The sequence below is a fragment of the Nematostella vectensis genome, chromosome 4, assembly GCF_932526225.1.
Source record: "Nematostella vectensis chromosome 4, jaNemVect1.1, whole genome shotgun sequence".
NCBI lineage: Eukaryota > Metazoa > Cnidaria > Anthozoa > Actiniaria > Edwardsiidae > Nematostella > Nematostella vectensis.
In genome coordinates this window covers 6,642,215-6,664,450 of record NC_064037.1, presented here as the reverse complement: position 1 = coordinate 6,664,450, position 22,236 = coordinate 6,642,215, and the positions used below count along the sequence as shown (strand labels likewise).

At 41.5% G+C, this 22,236-nt stretch overlaps 4 protein-coding genes across 6 annotated transcripts; 2 read left to right on the top strand and 2 right to left on the bottom strand.

Annotated features, from left to right (window-relative positions):
- The first annotated feature begins 55 nt into the window (after window positions 1–55).
- LOC116603412 lies at window positions 56–4,652 on the top strand. Of its 2 annotated transcripts, none has more exons than XM_032364560.2 (4): window positions 56–693; window positions 2,112–2,202; window positions 2,421–3,748; window positions 3,950–4,652. In XM_032364560.2, the coding sequence occupies exons 1-4, from the start codon at window positions 603–605 to the stop codon at window positions 4,516–4,518; spliced, it is 2,079 nt and encodes a 692-aa protein (XP_032220451.2). In that variant the 5' UTR covers window positions 56–602; the 3' UTR covers window positions 4,519–4,652. The 2 variants fall into 2 exon arrangements, with proteins under 2 accessions (XP_032220451.2, XP_032220450.2); XM_032364559.2 differs by having other exon boundaries at window positions 61–693; window positions 2,079–2,202.
- On the bottom strand, window positions 4,593–6,825 carry LOC5519560 (pectin acetylesterase 11). The gene has a single exon (XM_032364562.2). It carries the CDS (start codon window positions 6,491–6,493, stop codon window positions 4,874–4,876), a length of 1,620 nt encoding a protein of 539 aa, XP_032220453.2. The 5' UTR covers window positions 6,494–6,825; the 3' UTR covers window positions 4,593–4,873.
- Window positions 6,826–7,029: 204 nt separating this feature from the next.
- LOC5519572 lies at window positions 7,030–12,221 on the bottom strand. 2 transcript variants are annotated; one of them, XM_048726902.1, is made up of 8 exons: window positions 11,980–12,221; window positions 11,498–11,910; window positions 10,909–11,198; window positions 10,229–10,672; window positions 9,520–9,829; window positions 8,901–9,124; window positions 8,354–8,639; window positions 7,030–8,090 (listed from the first exon to the last, which is right to left on the bottom strand). In XM_048726902.1, exons 1-8 carry the CDS (start codon window positions 12,043–12,045, stop codon window positions 7,796–7,798), a joined length of 2,328 nt encoding a protein of 775 aa, XP_048582859.1. In that variant the 5' UTR covers window positions 12,046–12,221; the 3' UTR covers window positions 7,030–7,795. The 2 variants fall into 2 exon arrangements, with proteins under 2 accessions (XP_048582859.1, XP_032220449.2); XM_032364558.2 differs by having other exon boundaries at window positions 11,498–11,904.
- Window positions 12,222–12,304: 83 nt separating this feature from the next.
- Window positions 12,305–22,215, top strand: LOC5519565 (RING finger protein 10). Its single transcript, XM_032364555.2, has 24 exons — window positions 12,305–12,798; window positions 13,530–13,732; window positions 13,948–14,141; window positions 14,416–14,506; window positions 14,620–14,677; window positions 14,748–14,809; window positions 15,184–15,248; window positions 15,460–15,532; window positions 15,615–15,681; window positions 15,905–15,966; window positions 16,062–16,121; window positions 16,209–16,253; window positions 16,523–16,586; window positions 18,331–18,422; window positions 19,084–19,345; window positions 19,708–19,763; window positions 19,844–19,921; window positions 20,021–20,138; window positions 20,239–20,343; window positions 20,634–20,774; window positions 21,049–21,125; window positions 21,189–21,249; window positions 21,649–21,777; window positions 22,003–22,215. The coding sequence occupies exons 1-24, from the start codon at window positions 12,690–12,692 to the stop codon at window positions 22,098–22,100; spliced, it is 2,370 nt and encodes a 789-aa protein (XP_032220446.2). The 5' UTR covers window positions 12,305–12,689; the 3' UTR covers window positions 22,101–22,215.
- The last annotated feature ends 21 nt before the right edge of the window (window positions 22,216–22,236 follow it).

Genomic DNA, 22,236 nt, shown 5'->3' with positions numbered 1-22,236 from the left:
AAAAATCAAGATTATCTGGCAAACCACAGGTTGTAGAACTTTACTCCAAAGTGATGTTTAATGCTTTTAGTGTTAGACATCGCTTTGGAGTAGAGTTGTCCTATAGCCCGTGGGCAACCGTCCCACCACAAGAACACCGCTGAGCCGCACACAGAGTTTTTCAATTGCGCGCTGAATGAACTAAAGCTCCATCTACACTATTTTTAGTTGTCACATTGACAATTTTTAATCTTAAGTGTAGATGGGTCGGCAATTTTTATGTGGTAACTTTAGTTGGTCAAGAGCTAGCAGGTTTGCTTTTTCTCGGCAATTAAAAATTGTCACACATGACAAATTGCTAGTGTAGATGCCAAAAATATACATGTCAACTAAAAAATGTTAGTGTTAATAGTGCGCGCGCACTCAAGGCACGCGCGACGATCACGAAAAATAGACGTTATTTTTCAGCCAGATTAACGAGACGTGTGAACTGATAACAAAACGCCTTCAGTGCTCTTAAAGAGGCTTTGAAGCTCAAATATGATCAAGTAGATTCTAAATATATCTCTTTTTTACGGAATGTAGGATCTTTAGTAGCATATATTAGTTCAAAAAAATCAAAGATGAGACTGGGAGGTCTGGTTGCTGGCTTTACACTGTCGTCTTTGGCGGTTATGATGTGCGACGAGAATGAACTCGCTCAACGGTCTGCAGGTGGGTTAAAAACGAATGTAAACTGAATAAAAAGTAAACGTGATAGCTCAAACTGCTTCAGCCTTTCTGGCGAAAACAGTCAGCATTCCTGGCTCAGCGTTTTGGCGCAGTTTGTACACATGTTGGAAGGTGCAAAAAGTCACTCGCGAGCATTTCTTTTGTCTTGAAACTTAGTGGTGCTAAGCTCGATTTCCAGCTCGTGTCTGTCTGTGAGCCGCGTAGTAGCGACGGCTAGAAATAGAACCTGAAGCGGTGCCGCAAGTGCTGTAATGCAGGGAAATGTCGCATTGGCGTTATTTGGGAACCGGTGCTTCACTAACAATGTGACGCTTGGAACTAAACGCGGTGATTATCGAGGATTGGGTGGGTTTGTTGGTGTGGGATAGTTTTCCCGCGCAGTCGTTGGAATCACAGGTAGCTCAAGAACTGCATATGGTTCTCTTCACTTTTTTTTATTTTTCAATTAAATTTTGCATGTCATCGAGAACTTTCATATTTCATATAACTTTCATACCAGGCCTCTGGTCGGCGCGTCAAATGCTGAGTGTGGTTTGCAGTGTTAATACTCTCGATTTCAAACCATCTAACATGGGAACTCAAAACATATCAATTGGATTTCAATCGTCTCTGCAAATGGGCAGATAAATAAAAAGTTTCTGAAGCAAAAAAGTTTTACGCACGCGCACTAGATTAGCGTCATTTTAAACAAGCGCGCGCTATTTTTGAATTTATAGCGCGCGCTCGTGTTTCAGGACTTAGACCCTGTCCCCACGTATCCGTTTTCGTTTCAAAACGCAACCTTTTTGTTATCCGTTTTCTAAAAGATCCGCATCCACACGAAGCGTTTTTATTTTGATACGACCCGTCCCCACGAAAACGCAAAAACGATACGAAAACGATAACAAGCTCTACAGCGCATGCGTACTCGCGCGCCAAGTGGACTGGACCTGAGTTGTAACGCCATCGTTTTCGAAAGGTTCCGTTTTCGTCCGTCCCCACGGCTCCGAAAGGGTATCGTTTTCAAATTGTTCCACTCTGGGGATCGTTTTCAAATTGTTCCGTTTTCGGTCATCGTTTTCGCGTTTACGTGTGGACGATACCCGTATCCGTAACAAAAAGGTTGCGTTTTCAAACGAAAACGGATACGGGACGGGGTCGGAGGCGTATCTGAAAAATACTACAAGTGCGAGCAAGCGTTTTCTTCCCTCTCTCCCCATTCTGCGTGCGGCCATACTCTTCGCTTGCTTTATTTCCGTCGAAAAGCTCCATAGGAACACTTTGCTACCCAGGGTAGCACATAAACTGAAGAGAATCACGTGCAATGCTCGTGGACTCGTACTCCTGTTCTACTATAGTGTAATCGTCGATGCTGGCTTCATTCGTAGATTCTTGGAAAATGTTGTACGCTACTGTTGCAGAAGACGTCTGCCTGAATTGGCTTGCTTGGGCCACCAATGCCGTTGTTGCTTGTTATGTGATAATGTGCGCCACGAGATACGTCCCTGAAAGGTACGTGTAGACAACGTTTACAATTGTTGCTGTTCCCATCATTAAGTTGTATGCAAGAATATTTCAAATTATAGTTTTTTGAATTTCCTGGACATATGGGAAAGGGACAATCGACTGAACATGTTTCGAAGCCTTGAAATATTTTAGTTTAGTAAAGATTAAAACTCGTATCACGATCTTCCACTGCTAACCTATAAAAAAACTTCCTCTGTTTGTAGTAATGAAAAGGGAACAAAGCAACCTGACGATGAACCGACAGAAAAAGAAGTTACCAACTCAAATATGTTCAAGTTTATTGCTGTCGGCTCGAGAACTGCTTCACAGCTGACTGACCAGGTATCAGCGGGCAAGCATAAAAGCGCATGCGTGCCACATGCTCGTGGCGATAAAGACACAGTCTTGTCATGTGTGGATGACAATTTTGTCTCTAATGGAACTGAGGCACAGTGGCAGCCTTCTTCAGATAATAATCGCTTGATAGATGATGAAGTAACCATCAGCAGACAAAAGATCAAGAAGTTTGTCAGATTTGTTACTGAAGAAGAAACAGATGAAGTACTTCACTCAAAATCAGCTTATGATGAAGAATCATCGGAAAACATCATCTGGGAGGTCGATACAGAGCATTTGTCGTCACAGATGGACGAGAAAGACAATGTCAAGGATTCACACGGACAGAGTAATCTGGTTGATAGGGAAATGAACGCTCTCTGCACCGCTAAAAAAGTCCGCTCTCAAGAGGTCGAGGACATTGCGAGGCAAGAAAGCGAGGAGCGTACAACCAGGGATGATTATCCTGAGGTGGTATCCGATGGACGCGAAGGTGGTAGAGCCAGTCTTCCGGCGCCTAAAGAACAAGTCACCTCGAATGATGTCATTGACTCATTTCCGACAGAAGGAGGATACTTGGATGATAGCAGTGGTTCTTCGAGTCTAGTTGTCGACAAATCCACTTCGTCAGAAGATACTCTTCACGATTGGAGTCCAGATGGGTCGATGCAGGACAGCTCAGTGGGATCAGATAACGACAGGGAGACCGAGACGGCGAGTAAGGGCAATATAGGGGTATCTATCACAATGTATGACAGCCCAAGTGGATCATTCCACGATGTGCAAGAAGCAACTGACCCCGAAGGCTCGCAATCATTAACACTAGCACAAAGTGCCGAGGAAGACGAAGAGGTCAAGCCAAGGTACCTGGATTTATCGGTCGAGGAGACCATTGTCAGGCAGAAACCGGAGGAATCCCATGAATTTGACTGTGAAATGGAAGACATGAGTGAGTACCTTTTTGACGTTGAAGCAGTGAAGGAAGTTTTACGGAAACCGACTGAAGATGAAGTCTCCATGTGCTCGGCGTTCTCCTTCTCGTCATTTGACGACGAGGTGTCCAGACTGGTATCCGACATCGAGGCTCCATCCGGTCAGACGGAGTTCCCGCAGCGCCCACTAGCACGTGACCGTCACGTGATCGCCATCCGCGTCTATAAGCCAATGGGATCAAAGGACGTAATGCTGTCTGTGGGAACTCTAGACCAGGACACAGGTAATATTTTTGTGTTGAATAAAGACTTGAATGCACAGTTCTCTCACATTTCAATATGTCATCGCGTTTTTGCTAGGGGGTGGAGGGGGAGAGGAGGAGTGTAGGCGCCTATACCTGCCTACGAAGGGATATCTATTTTACAATTTCGAAAACTATTTTAAGGAGGTAGGTATTTATCCATGTTAATATTTCCATTCTTAGGACATTTGTCTCGCACTGGAGAAGTATGGGAGCTTGGCCAATCAGAAGAAATGGAGATGCTTTTGTCTGTAGACTCCTCTGCTCACCAGTCTTTCTCACATTACACCGGCCGCTATAGCCTGGCACTCTCCGGGTGCAAATACTGCTGCAGCGACTGCGTCCCAGAGAATATACCGGGTATTCACATCAGCCCATCCATACTTGGTGATGATGACGATGGCTACAAGGAAGAAGACGGCGAGGACGACGATGCAGATGATGACGAGTTGGATACTTTCCGAGCAGAGGTTGCTAATACTTCAAGCAATGAGAATGCCCTCATGGAACAAGTGACAAGGCTACTGGAAAACGACGTCATCGCAACCCCTCCCCATCCCCCTGCGTCAACCAAGAGCCCCCTATGTGAACTGTCTATTACTGATGCCACTCATTATACATCAATGTCCGACCTGGGCATAACGAGCTCACTTGGCGAAGAGAAAGACCCCCTTGAAGTCAGAAAGATGTTTCTGGCCGCCGCCTCGCTGCCTGTTATTGGTTTTCTTGTTTATAAAGTTTTTGATAAGTAACCTGACTCGAAGAATACCAATTTTATTATACTTGATTTTTTTAATTGGTGATCTTTTGGGTACGTTTGCCTGAGTTTTTTTTATTGATGCAGTGTTTTATTTATTAATTAAATACAAGAGACTTGCAAATATAATGCTATGTTGTTATTTCTTATTGACGTAGCCTCCCGCTTTCGGTTTGTCCAGTTTGCTTCTAAAGCGTTGCGGACAAGGGCATCATTGTTATCATTTTTTTTAATTGAAAAAAAAAATGCAACAAAAACAACAACAACAACAACGAAAAATAAACGAAAAGCGGGCAGAGCTACTGCAATGCCAGTTGACACAGGGAGCCCATGTCTTTACCTTTCGGGTTTCATCCTATATTTTCACATGATGGATTGCAAGGGTAATCACAGTCTACATGGTGATGTCCATTGCTACGCTCAAAGTACCAGTCACCCACAATCTCTGACACAGGAAGCCCGTTTACATATAACTTTGTCCAGGTGTCGTCATACAGGCTTTGTGAGTGCTCCATGCATGACGTCAGCAGAAGACCGGAAGTGCGGCTTCGCAATACAGGGTGCAAGGCATGCAGGGTAATGTTACGATATTGCATGATGGCCTTTAGCTCTCTGGATGTGCACTCGGGAGGCTTACAGTAGATTCCGTGGATGTGTCGATAGGCCCACGAGGGATGAGGCTTATTCGGGAGACTTCGCCTGCTCACGTGACCTCTCGTGAGATCGATGCTGTTTGTGCGCATGCGTTGAGCCTCTCTATAGTCTGGAGGCTCACAGCTGACACCTCGGACATGGATTATTTGCCACGCGTCGTACGCTGATTGGAGAATAAAAATAGGCGTAGAAAGGAACCGGAAGGTGTGCTGAGGAAAGAGACACTTCCACTGGTACCCAGGCTCCGCATCTCGCACGCAGTCTTGCTGTACCCCAGCTGTTGAATTATGAACCTCAAACATCCGCTTGAAGTGACGATTTATTATGTTCCCGCCATTTAACGACGCAATATCGACAAAATATCCCGAGTCAGACATCGCCCGAAGCGCCATCGATTTAGGTAGTTTATTTCGTATATAGTCAGCATGTAAGACCACGGACAGACCCCCAGCGGATGTACCGGTTAATAATACACGCTTTGCCTTGCTGAACTGACTTGACAAAAGCTGGTCCATGATGGCCTCAAGTATGCGCTTGCCTCGCATGTAGATCAACTCACCACGGATACTGACGGGCTCCGTGCGGTAACCTGTAAAAGAAGCACCGTCGCAGTAGCAGGTCATTACAAGGTTCCAATCATGGAAGTCTGGGTTAATACGCGCGTCGCCGGATAGAACACCCTGTAATTTGGGCGGGTGCTCGGGGAAGTACTTAGAGGAACCAAGGACGGTTTTACTCCTCTGTAGGCACGCTTCCTCGTCATAGCACCACGCCCCTCCGAAGAAATGAAGCACCCAGTTATCCGAACCCTTGCCCGAGCCCTCGCGATAGTAGTACCCAGGCGGCGAGCCGTCTAAGCACACAGCTCCTTGCTTAACCGCGCTCTTCAGCAATATCAGCTGCACATCACGTGATGACCTTCGAGTAAATCCTTCTTCCTCGATCCGGTGCTTATTGCCAGAGCCCACAGATTGATGAAATTCAGCGGTCGCACGGATGAAGCCCACAGTATCACGCGTTCGCCCTAGAATCCGCTGACCAGAATCGGCAGCTGTTATCTGTTCCAAGACTGCTGCACGGCGACCCATCTCAGCGGTATTCCCTTTCGTGTCGGCGAGTCTATACACAGAGTCCGCGGTATTTTGGTCTGCGGTATGTGGTGTGGTGGCCGCAGGAAGGTATATGTTTACGAATGAAGTGTTTCTTAGTAGAAATGAGATTACTAGAATAGTTACCAGGCTCCCGAGGCAGCTAGATATTATCATAACCTTTATCTGGGGCTGAGCCGGCTGTACATACGTACCATCACTCATCATTTTATATTGTTATTGCAATCAAAATGTTACGACTTAGTGGTTCTCAGGATTGATGATACCAAACCCAGCCAATCCTGTTAGGTCTTACGAGCGGGCTTCTACACTTCTCAAACAAAGAAAGCTTGCATCGCGTGATCTGCATCTCGATGCAACATATCCAGCTACCCCTCCGCCTGTGTAACATCGTAAGGGTGTCTATGAGGATCCAGTCTCAACTACAGATGCGTTCTGTCGCTTGTTCTTTGTCCGTTTGAGCTTTTGTGTAGATGAGCTTATGAATAATTTATGACGTCTTTTGGCGGCTCCTGGTTCAGCCCTGCGCGGGTGGCCACAGGTCTCGATCAAGTGATCGATTGTAGGTACATAGGTACATAGGTACCACGTGATCACATAGGTACCACTTTTGCAATTAAAATCTGACCCCTCTCGAAACGTTTAAATAGAAAAAGAAATATAAAATATTTAAAAATAGAAATTAGAAATAGAATTGTTAGGGCATGCAGAAAATTGATGATAATCCACAACCAAGCACCGTATAATAATAAACATCATATAAATAACATGATAATATCATAATAAAGTTACAAACATGGATTAATTCTACAAGTTCTCAAATTTCGGGAGGTCGAAGAGTCGCGGTCTTTTTCAGTGGGTCTGAGAATTATAATCATCGGTATAATCACAAAATCTAAAGAAAGGACCAATCGGGACACATTAAAATAGGAATAAAAAATATAATAAAAAATGTCTTCAGGTTAATTTTGAGTTCATTTATGCCAAAAAGAAACGGAATCTATCCGAACTCGCCAATTACTCAGATTCCCACTGAAAATGATTTGCATAAACCCCAGCCCCTTCGGTTCTTCTGTCCAGGATTTGGAAGGATGAGTTTCCTTCGTTCTCTTTAATCTGGGTCTCTACTTACTAAGTAATCCTGGACAATATCCACTCCAGGTTAAAAGAAGAAAATTGAGCCCATGGAAATGGTGATAGAAAAATTAAATTGTATTATTCATTCATTTATTCATTGATTATAAGAGTCTCAAATAAACTATCCCTGTCACTATACTCAGAGTCTTGGCGTAGTAAAGCGCACTTTCTGCAACCACTGCTTGCATCTTCGACCATCTTAATCGTCGTCGCCTGACATTAAGCCGCAACTCTCCAGATAAGACGAGTTATAACCACACCCTTTTCGGCAAATACAAACACCATTATCTACATCGTCGTTTGAGCCACGACTCTCATGGTCAGAGGAATTGATAGGTGGGGAAACTCTTGCAGGAACTGAGCCACGACCGTTCAAGGGTCAGAGGAATTGATAGGTGGGGAAACTCTTGCAGGAACTGTCCCTGCCAAGACGTCCGTGTAATCATACCCACACCCAGCTCGGCAAATATTCCCAGCATCGTCGATAATCTGGATGGTCGCTTGGTCCTGGACTATATCCTTCCTGGGCAGAGCGAGACGTGAAGGCGGATCTTGTAAGAACTCCCAATGCTTGTACACTTCTCCGTACTTTTTATTCTGCAGCTCAACCAACCGAAGACCTCGTGGCGACTCAATGATGAGATCTTCATCTTCTGACGGTTTGTGACTGCTAATCAGTAAAGTCATTGTTCAACGCTTATTTGATAACTATCGTAAAACCCCGTTAATAAGAGTACCCCCCCCCAAAAAAAAAAATAAGACACACACAACTTTCTTTAAATGGGCTATCCTAAAATACTCTAGAGCTGACTTGTTATATCATATAACTTAAAAAAAAAGTAGATATACACATACTTTGTTACTCATAATTTAACGCGATTCCATCGGAGGTTACAATACAATGCTGGATAAAGAATTTCCCTCTCTTACCTATCAAGCAGAGCACCAATTGAGCCAACATACTTTCCAGCGGTGCCAAACAACCCGACCATGCGTCTACCTTCCGGTGGTCTTAGTTCGTACAAGTCTCCCCCGGAACCGCCCATCCACACAGAAGACTTGAAATTAGTATGAAGCCTTATAGCATCGACCCAGCCCCCCGCTCGCACATCTATGGACGTGAGCCGTTCATCGGGAGACGTGAACTGGAAAACATACCGACGACCAGCTGCTTCAGTACCTCGAGGCTGAGATATGACTTTGCCTTCCTTTTTATCTAAACCAATAGAGGTTGTAATAGTATAGTATGAATCAAGCTTATTTTAGTTTAAGGGAGTCGCGACAACCGAGAAGTAGAACAGGGGTCGGTTCTTAGACTATAAAGTCAGGGCTCCGATCAAAATCAAACACACACGCACTTTGAATATACGATTTGAGGAAGTTCTTTTGGTATGCTCCTCAAACATGGCGGCCAGTGACGTCAAGCGCAATTAAAGTGACGTCACGCGCAAATAAAGAATACGGCATCGCGCCTTACCTTTTCCAAGGGTTTGAACAAAATTGACGTATTTATTAGCAAATATCACGTAACCATCGAGCTCCATTTCCTGATTGGCTAGCCACGTTCTGTCGTTAAAGGGTGATTGGTCAGGCTGAGCAAACGATCCACAGTTACCAACAGGGCCACACACATCATGCCCCCAATGCACGACGGGATTGTGTTTCTTGAAGTTGTCCTGTGAAGGTGCTGATGAAAGCCATCTGAGATTGATTGGAATTTGTGTTATTGCTGTTATTTGTGCTAAGAGCATCGCTTTGCTTATCAAACAAGTGGGTCAAGTCAACTTTGTGTAAAAACCTGGCTCTACATTTGGGACTGTGGACCTTGATCTGACCAGGGATTGATCCTGGTCCTCTGGCTTGACAAAAGAAGCTCAAGTAAGTGAAATGTCAAAACTCAATGCGATTGAAAGGGAAAAATTATTTTATAAGTTAAAAGTAGAATGCTGTGGAACTTATTATGATGTATACGATGGTACCAGACATTGCGCCAAGATTTGCATAAAGCTGGAACTTCACATACATTGAAAAGAAAGTAAAAAGCTAAGAATTGAGGAGACCAGAGTATATTGTAAATAGTGATAATGGTACTTTACTTGTGATAACGCAGCACCACAGCCGAAGATCTGTACCAGTGAGCCCCATGTGACCAGACAACTGGCCTGGACAATGCTGATATGGGTCTGGGTAGGCTGGTACAAGCTTCCTGAGCAGCACTCTGTGTGCTGAAATTAGATGTTTGGCTGGTCCAATCAGGGGGTAAAAGAGAAGCAGCAGTGTCCTGTGATTGGTAAGACCCTGCGTCATGCGTTACTTTCAATCTTTTGACATTGTGCTCTGATGCTTTGTTATCATCAGGCTTGCTATCATTGAATGTAGGTTTCACTTCGTTATGGTGAATCTCACCTAATCAATGCAGTAGAAGGCTTGTTAGTGACTCTTATACATATTTGCCTTGTGTATACGACTTTTCCTGGAATTGTAGGGTCATGTTGGTAAAAAAGGATTTTTTTGTGAATTTGGTAAAGGGGGACATCATATATATAAAATATTTATGACAGGGGCAAACAATCATGGATTTTGTCCCCCAACCATTCGTTTTAAGTTTTAGTTTTTAAAATTTTTGGCTACAGAATTCAGGGTCAGTATTTTTGGAGGGTGGTAATTTATGCACCCGCATGTAGCTCTGTTTATCACTGTAGTAGCTGTACTACATCACAAACATCCTAAATTAGCCAAAATAATAAAGTGAAACATTGTTCCACGAACAAGGCATGACTTTCTTTTTTTATTGTAAATACGTACCAGAGCCAGATGAGGACTTTTTCTGTAGCGTAGTCTGTAGCGTAAACACAAGATTGATATCGTCAAACCCTCTGCCCATGATACCTGCAGGGGTATGTGCAAGGTCAAAGCAATGTCCAAGCTCATGCATGGCTGCGCCCAAGCATGTAGCATAATTTGCCCAGTATGTCCCCCTTCTGCTGCTGTCATCAAACAGTGTCCTCTTGTCAATCATCCTTGTGTCCGTAAAACAGGGCCACACCTCCTCAATACACGAGGCCCATGTATGAAGTCCACCTGTGCCAAACAGAGCCAAACTACCACCCCCTAGGGCTGTATGCCCTTTCACATACATTGGAATGTCTTTCTCATTAAATTCTTCTGGGAGAGGAGGGTTATATCTTGTAAATGACATGAAGGCCCACAGTTTGCAGTTTTTGTCATAGAGACTTGAATTCACCAACTCTGAAACAAACAGGTACAGCAACAATACATTTTACCAAATACATCTTGACAACATGACAAGAAATAGTTAAAACTTATCAGAAATGATGGTGCAAGCTGGTATTATCAAATCCAAAGCAAAAATAGGAGGTTGGCAAGCCACTAGATTCTTCATGTCTGCATATGCCTCCTTCTCCCGCTTAGGCAAAGAGTCTGTTTGGCCTACTTTATACTATCTATCATAGTGTTTTCCTAACCTTGGTGAAATCTGTCATACAATTGTCCTCCACTCAAAGCAAGAGCCTCTTCCATGCATAAAGCAGTAGTGAAGACATGGACCAATGGCTCTCCTTCTGTGTCCTCCTCTAGTCTAAATGTTTGATATCCAAGTCCATGTTTATACAAATTGTGGGCTGTGAAAGACTGCAATAGTCTTGCATTAAATGCCAACTTCTGCCTTGCAACATCAATGTCACAAGAAGAACCAGGCGGAGCTTGAAATGTCCCATCAGAATCCCTGCACTTTATGTAGACAACACGTACAAACCTGCAAAAAGTGTACGGCCATTCAGTGATTCATTGTGGATGGAATGATACATTGTATGCTTTTTATGTGCTAGTTGATCTTAAAAGAAACATTCCCAATGTCAGAAATGTCATATGACTAAATGTCACTAACATATTTTTTATTTCAGGTGAATTGACTGTAGAGTGTTTAGAAGTGGGGTGAATAAAAAAATATGCAGCAATTTATTTTCAGAAAGTGAATATACAGTTTATCACTTGATATTTCTGGCAATGGAAATGCTTCAGGTGGAAAACCAAAATCAAAAGAATTATAGAAACCTTTCAAGCTGTAAAGGCTGGTAAATCAGACTTAATTCCTTGTGCCTCCATTCACCGTCTAAGCAGACCTTGACTTTAAGGAGATTAGATCCAGGGATTAAAACTACCAGGGCTTTAAATGCATCATCCACTATGGGCCACTTTGTGCACTTAGTTCTCGTTTCTACGAGAACATGATCCATGGCTGATGATGAACTATATTTGTCCTTTGTGGAGACTGAAAACTTGTCGACATGTTGGGTTTTCTCATAAAGCTTGCTCTTTTCATTTTTCTTCTTTCTATGGCAATCTCCTTCTAATAACACAAGGGGATGATAGAGCGTTTGCCCGTTTCTCAGATCTACTTCTATTGCAGTTTCCTCTACAGACAGTTCCGAGGCCATATTTTCAAGGGTACTTAGAGAAGACTGCTCCTTAAAAACAAACCGTCGCAAAATTAGTTCCGTTTACTCGTGTAGACTTCGTACCTAACTATTACGTACCATCATTTGTCGTGGCAATAGATACCAAGTTTCCAGGTAACTTGGGACGCTAACAAAGCATTTCATCCAGTAGTGTAGTGGATATTTACTTCTCTCGATATTGACCACAGGGAACCCACGTTATACGGCTTAGATTAATTTGTGATCGAGGAAAAATAAAGTAGTATATTAAATTCGTACATAGAATGGTTCGTACATAGGATAGGTAAACGAAGCCTCCGTTAATAAACCTGGCCACGGACCTGTTTCCTCGTTTCTTTTGTGTCCTTTTCAAAATTTTGGTTTACCTGTGGTTCGTCAGGTGTTTTCTCGCTTCCAAGGTTTTGGTCACGTGGTCTTTCTCGTCGTCAATTCTATCCTCCATTTTGGCGCTGAAAACAGCCGCCAAAACCTCGGAAAGTTTTTCAAAATTCTTCGCTGAGCGTCCCGATTTGGGGCTAAAGTGCTAACAGCTTGCGGAACTAAGAGTTCCCTGCTGTTGAGGCATATTTTTTTACCTTTTTCTCTCATACCATTTCCAAAAACTGCGTTTGCAAACAGAACATCAAAAATATTTTTTCTTCAATATGGCTTCTTTCTTGTGAATCTGAAAGTCATGTTTTGCATGCTAGAAAATCATCAAACCTTTTCTCCAGTTGGAGTAAGTGCCAGAGGGCCAATTGTAGTAGCAATTTTTCGGCGGGTTCGTTATCCATCTGAACCAGGAGTGAATGAGCGAGAGCTCCGGAAAAGAAGACGCGATGGAGAAGCAACAACAACAGCAGCAGAGCTATGGCGGGAGAGAAGGTGGCCATAGGAATGTGTCTGCTAGGGAAACAGGTACATAAAAGAGAGTATTGATCATCTAGAAACCCCCGTACGATAAATCAATTTTCTAGTTGTTCATGAGGAAGCACGGGTGGCCTAGTGTGTTAGCGCGTCGGCCTCTCACCGCTGTGGCTCAGGTTCGAATCCTGGCTCAAACTGGGGATTTTTTCCGGGTTCCTGCCTTGAATCGAATTTGTCACAAGTGAGTTGAAGTTATTCTCCCGTGTTTCCAGTCTTCTCGGATAAGGACACTAAACCGGAGGTCCCGTCTCTTCAAGCTGCACTACATTAACCTGAACCGAAGGGACGTAAAAGAACCACTGGGGACGCAATAAACCCTCTGGCAGTGACCACCCCCAGTGACAGTGCTTACTTACCGAGGAATCGGTCTCCTAGTATTAGCGAAAGCTACCTATAGGAGTAAAGTTCAAAGTTCGCATTAGTGTTGTCATTTTACAATTCTCTACATGGTACGCATTCGATTTCAAAAATGAATAAAAAAAGTAAAAGTATGAATGTTCATACGTTGGAAGGTGATATGGATCATGATGATAGCTAACACTCATATTGTCCCGATTTCACATTTTTCAATTTCAACTGTATAGACAAAACTGCCATAACATAAGTAAAAAAAAAAATGCAACACCTATGTATTTTTTCTTGGTTTGACTGTTATCTCCTTCATAGATACTTTTTATATAATTGTGTAATCTCTAGCTAGGATACATTATTTTACCTTCCAGTCCCTAAGAATAAGGGACAGTGGAATGACAGACCGCTAAGAGGACGCTATGCCTCCCCCCATAACCAAGGAAGACGTCCCGTAGGAGGTAACAAAGATGGGCGGAACCAATATGGCCAGCCATTGCGCCAGGGTGCTACATCAGACAAAAGACCACCAACACGGAGTGAAAAACAGTCAAGGGTTAGGAATGATGTTGCTAAGGTATTCCTAGCTTGACAAGCTGTTTTTTAAAATTTAGTTTTGCATAGAATTGTTGGCAAGCGTATCCAACTTGACTTGTCTGGAAATAACTGTTCTTCTCCTTCTCTTTTTGCGATGCTACTAATTTCACCTATTTTTTCATAAAATACAAGCTGTTTTCTCCAAGTAAATTTGCAATTATTCAAGCACTTACTGAAAGTTAATTTGTTTTCCAGAAAAATGACTTCTTCGATGCCTTAGATGGTCCTACTCTTGATAGAGCTACAGGAAATGGTAGAAAAAATGGTAACTCACTGAACCACTTGCTGAATTTCAAGTATGAGCCACGTGAGAGGGTGCAAGAACAACGCCCAAGAACAGGCTCCAAGCGCCGTGTCAGTTTTAACAAAGAGCTCTTTTTGCAGGCAAAGTATGTGTTACTTGATATCGTATGAAGTGTACAAACATGTAATCAGTGCTTTAGTTTGGCTGAATTCATCTTGATAAAGTACTACTGGGTCCAGATGTAGGATTTCCTGGAAAGTTACTGTTTGTTGTAGCAAACACTTTGGTTCCTCTTTTATAAGCTAAAAGCTATAGTTTTTGTGTGGACAGTGCTTGTGAAATTTCATGTTTATGTTTTTGTTTTTTCGAGCTGTCAGTTTATTTTGAGTAATGTGATGTTTTCTTTATTTGTGTTCAAGCTGCCAGTTTGTTGTATCTGATGCTGCTGATTACACAGTGTACACAATGGAACCTGACCTGTTGGTTGACTGGAACCTTATTGAGCAAGTGGTAAGTCCATGCTGCTCTTCCATGATCATGTCAACATTCCAGGCACAAATTGTTGAGTATGATGGAAGTCATGTGTCCTGAACTTCAACACTGATCTTGGTTTTTCTGCTTAGTGCATCTTCAGTCATGCTGTACCATCATGTCCGATCTGCCTCTTCCCTCCCACTGCAGGTAATCATAATGTTGAATTCAGGAGGGCAATTTCATTATTGTTTACTAATTTAAGGATCGTCTTTTCCAGCTAAAATAACACGCTGTGGTCATGTCTACTGCTGGCCGTGTATACTGCATTATCTTTCTCTGGTTAGTTAAAAATATATGGTATATTTAACAACGGATCTTATGTTTGATTGTCCTCTAATATTCCATGGATGATGTCACAACATGTTGTAAAGACAAGTGCCAATGAGACTGTGCCATCCATGGATTATTAGAGGGCAGGTGTACAAAAAATGAGATCTGTTTGTTTCATACAGTACAATAACAGAAGTGATTTTTAGTAAACATCACACGTTGTGTGTACTTTAATCACCAACTCTGATTAATCAAAGCTCATATTTTACTAGAGTTGTTATATAACGCTATAGTCATTGCCATGTCAACTAGATAGTAACCTTGTTTTTATATGTTAACATCAGCTACCATTAAGTTATAGCTAAGCACCATCTTGTTTTTAGAGTGACAAGGCGTGGCACAAGTGTCCCATCTGCTATGATGCAGTGATCAAGAAAGATCTCAAGAGGTAGAAATCATTGTGTACTTCTCGATAATCATTCTACACATTGATCGATCTTGGATCTACGGGGGTTCAAGGGGAGGGATGTCACCAATACTGTATATAAAGTTTGTTGGGAGTTCTGTGGATGCCCCTCTTGGGGGTACCCCTCCCCCTGGATCTACTACTAATGTGACTTATTTCTGAGAATGCTTAAAAGGTACCTTATTGTTTTCAGTGTTGTAGCCATGGAGAGTCACCAGTTTGCTGTGGGCCAGAAGATTACCATGAGGCTGATGAAGCGGGCAAAGGTTTTTGCATAATTTTATCAGATTCATTATTTGTTTTTTTTTTTAGGAACAGAATGTGCAACCTTTTTTTGTATTTGTATAGAATTCAATACTTGTCCTCCCCAAGAACCAGTGGAAAGAACAAGAGCTATCTCATTTGAAGATCACAGGTACTGTTTAACTCTAGAAGAGCCCCAGTGCTCAAAACAATTATGTTTTCAAAAAGACATGACCCACTCTTTAGTTGCATGCAACCCCTTTTTTACGCACCTGAACAACTTGTGTGCTAGACTACTATCCTTTGAATCTTGTGTCCCGTTCTTGTTGTGTTCCTGTTAGTGTTTTTCATCTTTTCTTTTAAACTTTTCTAATAGTATGCATAATCATTTTCAGACACTGTTGACACCCGATTTTCCAAGCTTTTGCTGGCATCACCTGAGGATATCATCAAGCAGGTGCAATGTTGTCCTACATAATACAATGTGTTATCAATAAGTACGAGGTGTACATATACTGTACTGGACATCCTTGCTTTTTTGCATTTTTGCAGGTTATATCAGTAGAGGAAACAGCTCTCTGTTCACAGCTTGCTGAGGCCATTGTCGACAAAGTAAGTGGGACACCATTGAGTTTTTATGATTAAATTCCAAAATCAACACTTTTCTCAATGTTGTGGTCATTCCTGTTGTTTGTCTAGTCAGGAGAAGAGTGCTTTATTGAAGCTGCCCTCGATGAGTTGAAGGTAAAGATTGCTATTATTTCTTAAGGGCCACCATCGTGCATTAATAAACAGAGCGTGTTATCTTTGTTATTGCTAAGTAAGAGTTGCCAAGTACACACACATTTAGTTGATTATGATTATCACATTGTAAAACAAACAAGCGTCTTAGTTGAAGTATTTTAAAAAGACAAGGTATTTTTATTGCTTAATATAATTTTGAAAGTCACTGTAGTGCTGGTAGGGACATAATATGAAAGCCTTATATAGCTTTCCCTATTACCTACACACAGGCTCGAAAGGAAGAACTGGTGGCCAAAACCTCATTGGAAGAGAACATCTCAGCTCGGCTTAAAGGTTGGTGAAAATACAATGTACTGCATAGCCCATAAGTAAGAAAGTTTGTGAGCTCAAGCATTAGGGATAATCACCATTAATACTTACAGTACTAACGTAAGAAATGCAAACAAAATTGACCAAAGTTTGCTGAATTACAGCCTTTTGTTCTCAATCCGAAATTTCGGATGTTTTTGCAGAAGTTTGGTTACGGTATTTTCAGCAGGTTAAGCCAGCCAAACTTCAGTATCTGAAGTTGGGCGAAGTTTTAGGGCTATTGTTTTCCATTTTCGTTTGTTATCTGTACACCGTACTTCCTAAGGAGAACAGACACATAGGATCATTGATCAACACATGATTGGAAAACATATATATTTAGGGTACAGTACATAGAGTTATTGATCAATCGTGCGGCTCGTTACATTTGAACCAGACGACAGCCAATCAGAAATTGATTCACTCCAGTGGTTGGTGCGCGGGGGTCTAAACAAGCTTTCTGTTGTTGGTAATTTGCAGACGGTAATAATGGAACTATTTCCGGCTGCACACAGGCTACATGTAAATGTGACAGCGGAAAGCATGTCACTGTTGCGTAGCCTAGACAATGAAAATGTCACACATCTCAAGATCTTTACATTCATCTCGCTGTTCTAAACCTTTTTATAACATTTATGTGATGTTAGTCTGAAATATTTTGGTTTCCCTTAGTCTAAGAATTGTCATACAGCTAGATCATATTTGCTAAACACGACTTGGGGGAAAATTGTTATGATTATGTCGCCTCACGCCATGTCGCTAAATTCGAAGCATGCTCTTTGAGAAACCCATATTATTTCCGTAAACGAATACAGTTTTTTTTCAAGGATCTGTATTTGATTTGAAATCATTTCTGTTCTGCTTGAACTGCATTTCACGTTGGTGTCTCAGAGCTGTTTAATTATGAATCAAACAATCTCCATGTTAATTTTATGAACGTGACGGATGAGTCATGCCACTCTCAGGGTTATTGATTATGAATCAATCAACTGAGAATTGGAAATAGATGTGATATGGAGTGTTCAGCCCTGTTACTGTAGTTTCTTCATAAAGAAATATGCCCGCAAATATACAAGAACAACAGTATTTGCAAGTGATAACATTTTGATTTCCTTTCGTTCATCACGAATGGTGCCCTTGCCTGCCCTATCCTTCTCTGTGTCCCTCTGTCAACAAACATTTAGTATCTGTACATTGTCAGGATTTTATGCTGTACGTTTTAGCCCATCTGAAATTTGGGAAGCCTCTGGGGGCAGTCAAAATTCATTGGAGCTAACGTGAGTTAGATTTATAGGAGAGCTGTAAAAAAAGGTACTGATTGTACTTGATTTTTCTTTGAAATATGTAAAATATAAGGTTATTTCCACAACACTTGCCTGTAATGTTGCTTTTTGATTGGTTGTTAGCTGTGGTAAATCAGAGGACATACTACAGGACTCATCATTCACACTTTCACCGAATCTCCACGAAATTCTTCAATAACATGTTTGCCCTAAACTTGTCGCTGAGGCGAAAATCGCTGAAGATCTGTAGTGTGTAAAACAAAAAATTTTGCTGAATTTCAGGTGTTTTTGGATGTACTTGAGGTAATTGAGCAAACTTCGGCCAATTTCGTTTGCATTTCTTTCTGTCAGTACTGTGGACTGGACTTAGTGCTCACCTTTATAGGGAATTCAAAAGCTTTAGATGCTGTCATTCCCTCTTCTCAGTCCATGTTTTGTTCCATTAGCATCAACACTAAATCCAGAAAATGATAGTGGAGTTGAGGAACAGCCTGAAAGTCAATGGAATTACACTCTCCCTGAAAACAGCCTGATACAGGTACATATTAAATGACTTTTGGAGTAAGGTTACAGGGTGCTTAAAGCCGCATTGTCACCAGTTTACTTCTGGAGGTCCGACGGAAACCTCAACCGTTAAAAGACAAAAGAATCTATTAGAATCCGAGATATTTAACAGGCCATCCACTCTTAATTATCAATCCCACCCTCAAAGAAACTTCCAATAGACACACTGCTTTCAATATTTTGAAATATTTTTCGCGTTTTCCGTTAAAAATCATCGGATATTGTTAGGTAATCGACCGGAAGTAAACTGGTGACAATGCGGCTTTTAGCATGCATGATGCTGTGTAAACCTTTATTATCTCTGAATCCGTCAAAAGCTAAACAGGGTCTTATTCGTGAACTTGCATTTTGCCCAATTTTGTAGTCATTGGTATACATACATTATACTTGGATGTGGGGTTTGATTTTGGGGTTTGGTTTGACCCAAAGTAAGTGTGTGATTAAATCTAAAAGATTAGCTGTTCAGCCAACCTAAACTCAAATGGGGTTATGTTCTCTTCCCTTTACTAATGTTTTACCAGGAGTAATGCTGATTATTGATGCATGTATCAACTTTTTTTCTTGACTCAAAGAACTTGAAAAGGCTGTTTTACAAAACCTGGACAAAATCATTCTTATCATTTGTTATCCTCTAGGGTGTTGGTGAGTATGAGGCTGCATTCTCAGATGATGAGACCAGCTCTGTCAGCCAGTCAGATAGTGTTCTTGGCGACCCTCAGGGTGCAGCCATAGAGATGTCCCAGCAGATGCCAGATGGCTTGGACAGCATCCAAGACACCCCTCCGGCCAAGGAGACATTATCTTATCTTACTGACTCCCCCATTGAAGACATGAATGTGTTTGATAATGTCAGTTCAGCTATTTCCCCACAAGACTCCTTTTACTATTTTTACCAAGGTACTGAACACAGATTGTATCTCAATAAACATAGAAAGGGTGATGGTGATTGCGAGGACAATGGACAGGAAAAAACTGTGTTTACTCTTATACTCAATTTAAAAATGGTTACAATAAAATCTACTAAAAATATGCTCAGGGACATATAAAATAAAAATGAGGACTTTATTTCTACTGCAATTTTCAAGAGACAGTCAATTTTAAAGTGTCATCATTTGATGGAAAAACATTTCCGCTGCTGCTACTTGAATTCTTCAAATTATTTTCTGCCATTAGGGTCCATGTTACCAATGTCATTTATGAAGGTCTCTAAGGAAAGAATCTTGGATGTGTATCTTGACAGTGTTTTTTTTTGTGTCCAGCTGATGATGGTCAAAACATCTTTCTCCATCCTATTAATGCAAGATGCCTTATTAAGGTAAGCCATCACTATATGTACTTACTTTACTGCAGTTCAATCTAGAGTCTGAAATGAGTTACAATTGTTATTGGGTCTAGGAATATGGAAGTCTGGAAAACTCACCAGAATATTTAGAGGCAAAAATCAAAGAACTTGAACCTATGTCTCAAACTGAGGTAAGAAGCATGGAAATAAATGATTAGTGCAGATGTGCAGATTGAAGCTCAACTTTAAATCTCATGTTGTTTTTTTTGTTTTTTTTTTTGTGATTTTAGGACTCCAGGAAGCGCTTTCGCTACTTGAGCTATCTCCCTCTCACCTGTGAGTTCGTCATGTGTGAGGTGGACCTAGGACCTCCTGTGTTGTCTAAGAACACATTACAAGTGTTCAGAGGTTTGTTCTCATTGTCATCTGTCAGAAATGCTGTCACTTTAGGTTAGCTGAATGGAAGAAAATGCATTTCATGAGAAAAAATGTAACTCTGACCTTATAGAGGAATTGCAAAAGAGGAACCAGCGGCGCCAGAAGAAAATAAAAATGGAGAATAAAAGAGAAAAGAAAGTTGCAATGAAAGTGGCAAGCATGGAGGGGAGACCAAGTGAGTAAATTTATAATAATGTTTAAATATTTGATTAACTCAAATATATATGATTACACTACTGTATAATCATAATCTAGCTTTGTTTGGTCACACTAGAGGGTGTTATGCTATATATAGATTATGAAAATGGGGTCTAAATTGCAAAAAAAGGTTTGTATGTATTTGACTTGAATTAATACTTTGTATGTACAGTACTTAGAGAATAGAGGTGGGAATTTTATGTGCTTAGCAAAAGTGGTGAGAATTTAAGAGTTGTTGCAATGAACTTCTTCAAATGTTCCTCTCAGGTCCCTTCCCAGAACAATCCATCAACTTGTCGTGTGATTATGAGTTCCCTGCGCATGGAAGGCAGGTGCCTCTATCTCCGATGGCTGCTGGACCCGGACCATTTACACAGTTTGCTGCTATGGCAGCTGCCACCTCAAGTGGTGTGCAGTAACTTTATACTTTATATTGTAGATAATCTCTTGCTAAAGTTTTTTCAGGATGTAGTTAAACCCTTTCAGTTCTGATTCCCCGGAGGTGAAGGAGTTGAAACCCTTTTTCACCCCAGCATTGTTTTTTTTGGCAAATTTCCTGGGTTTGCATTGGGGGATGTACTTGGTAAATGTTCCTTTCATTGGTGGGGATCTAGGATGCATCTATTCTGTTTGGGCTTTTGTATTATCTATATTTCTGTGTGTAATGTATGTTTGTTTGTAGATGAAGGATCAGTTGGAACAGAGTTGGGCAGCCCACCGCAAGACTCAATATGGGGTTCACCACAATCCTTTGCTCAGGTAACACCATTGACTCAATAGCAAGCATCATTTGCATCACTAACAAAGTTGTTCTTTTGTTAGGCTCTCAGAACAGGCAAAGTACAAGAGAACCAAAAACCTGTGAAACAACGCTCTGAACCAGGTATGGCTAACGTTTTTAATGATGTTATCTAACTCCTTATCTTGCACCTTATAACTTATGCTGTATTCACACCAAAACCATGTTTAGTTAAACAAGGTTTTTCTTTGCCTGATAACTTGCTAATGCTGCATTCACACCAAAACCATGTTTAGCTAAACAAGGTTTTTCTTTGCCAAAGAAACTTGCCAAGTTTCTCATTGCGTTGAATTCTTACTAGCTAAATTATCACTTAGTAACACGTACAGCAAAGTCTATTCAGTTTTGTTCTTGGTTCTGTCCACTCTTGTGAGATTGAGACTTAAGTCAGTTGTAGCCTCCAGCAGCAGGCAATGATTAGCAACAGTTTATCTTTCACAGTAGATACTGTCTGTAACTCTCTCTCACACTTGCCGCTTGTAGCCTCCAACGTGAGACAGAAGGCTGCAGCCAGTGATGACAGTGATGAAGAGTACATCCCTCCCCCCACCTACCAGTCCACCTTCTCTGATGGCATCTCATTCAGCCTGGAGCAGCATCTTACAAAAGCAGGTCAGTGCAATAGATTCTGATGTCAATTCCTCCTGTACGGGGTGGGGTAAGGGGAAGGCTGGTGCCATTTAAGCACCCATGGGTGTTGTACTACCTGTGTTTGTTGACAACTATGACCTTATCCTAGAGCCATGCGCTAGGGAACTGCTTTTTACAGCTCCAATGTACTGTAGATGGTTATTCCCTAATATAAATCTTACCAGGCATTCTTGTGTATCTTTGTAGAAGGAAATGTCAAGGCAGCCGAACACACAAGTGGGAAGAAACAAAAGAAACCCAAGAAGAAGCTGCTTTTCACCACAGGCCACATGAAGTACAACTAGAAATCTAGAAATAGAACTCGTTGTTTGTCAAATGGAGGGTCTCCAGGCACCTCCAACCCCAACAGGGGAAGTGATTATTTTTTTTTGGTTAAATAGAAATAAATTTCTTCCTGGATTTTTTATCGTGTATGATTTA

What these genes read in the sequence shown, in the direction of transcription:
- LOC5519560 (XM_032364562.2), bottom strand. Translation starts at nt 6,493, where the DNA reads ATGATGAGTGATGGTACGTATGTACAGCCGGCTCAGCCCCAGATAAAG.
- LOC116603412 (XM_032364559.2), top strand. Translation starts at nt 603, where the DNA reads ATGAGACTGGGAGGTCTGGTTGCTGGCTTTACACTGTCGTCTTTGGCG. An exon ending in ACTCGCTCAACGGTCTGCAG is followed by an intron (nt 694 to 2,078) that starts GTGGGTTAAAAA and finishes CTTCATTCGTAG; the next exon opens with ATTCTTGGAAAATGTTGTAC. An exon ending in ACGAGATACGTCCCTGAAAG is followed by an intron (nt 2,203 to 2,420) that starts GTACGTGTAGAC and finishes CTCTGTTTGTAG; the next exon opens with TAATGAAAAGGGAACAAAGC.
- LOC5519572 (XM_048726902.1), bottom strand. Translation starts at nt 12,045, where the DNA reads ATGAAATGCTTTGTTAGCGTCCCAAGTTACCTGGAAACTTGGTATCTA. An exon ending in GTGGTGCTGCGTTATCACAA is followed by an intron (nt 9,125 to 9,519) that starts GTAAAGTACCAT and finishes AATCAATCTCAG; the next exon opens with ATGGCTTTCATCAGCACCTT. An exon ending in ATTGGTGCTCTGCTTGATAG is followed by an intron (nt 8,091 to 8,353) that starts GTAAGAGAGGGA and finishes ACTGATTAGCAG; the next exon opens with TCACAAACCGTCAGAAGATG.
- LOC5519565 (XM_032364555.2), top strand. Translation starts at nt 12,690, where the DNA reads ATGAGCGAGAGCTCCGGAAAAGAAGACGCGATGGAGAAGCAACAACAA. An exon ending in CACATTACAAGTGTTCAGAG is followed by an intron (nt 20,139 to 20,238) that starts GTTTGTTCTCAT and finishes CTGACCTTATAG; the next exon opens with AGGAATTGCAAAAGAGGAAC. An exon ending in AAGCATGGAGGGGAGACCAA is followed by an intron (nt 20,344 to 20,633) that starts GTGAGTAAATTT and finishes TGTTCCTCTCAG; the next exon opens with GTCCCTTCCCAGAACAATCC.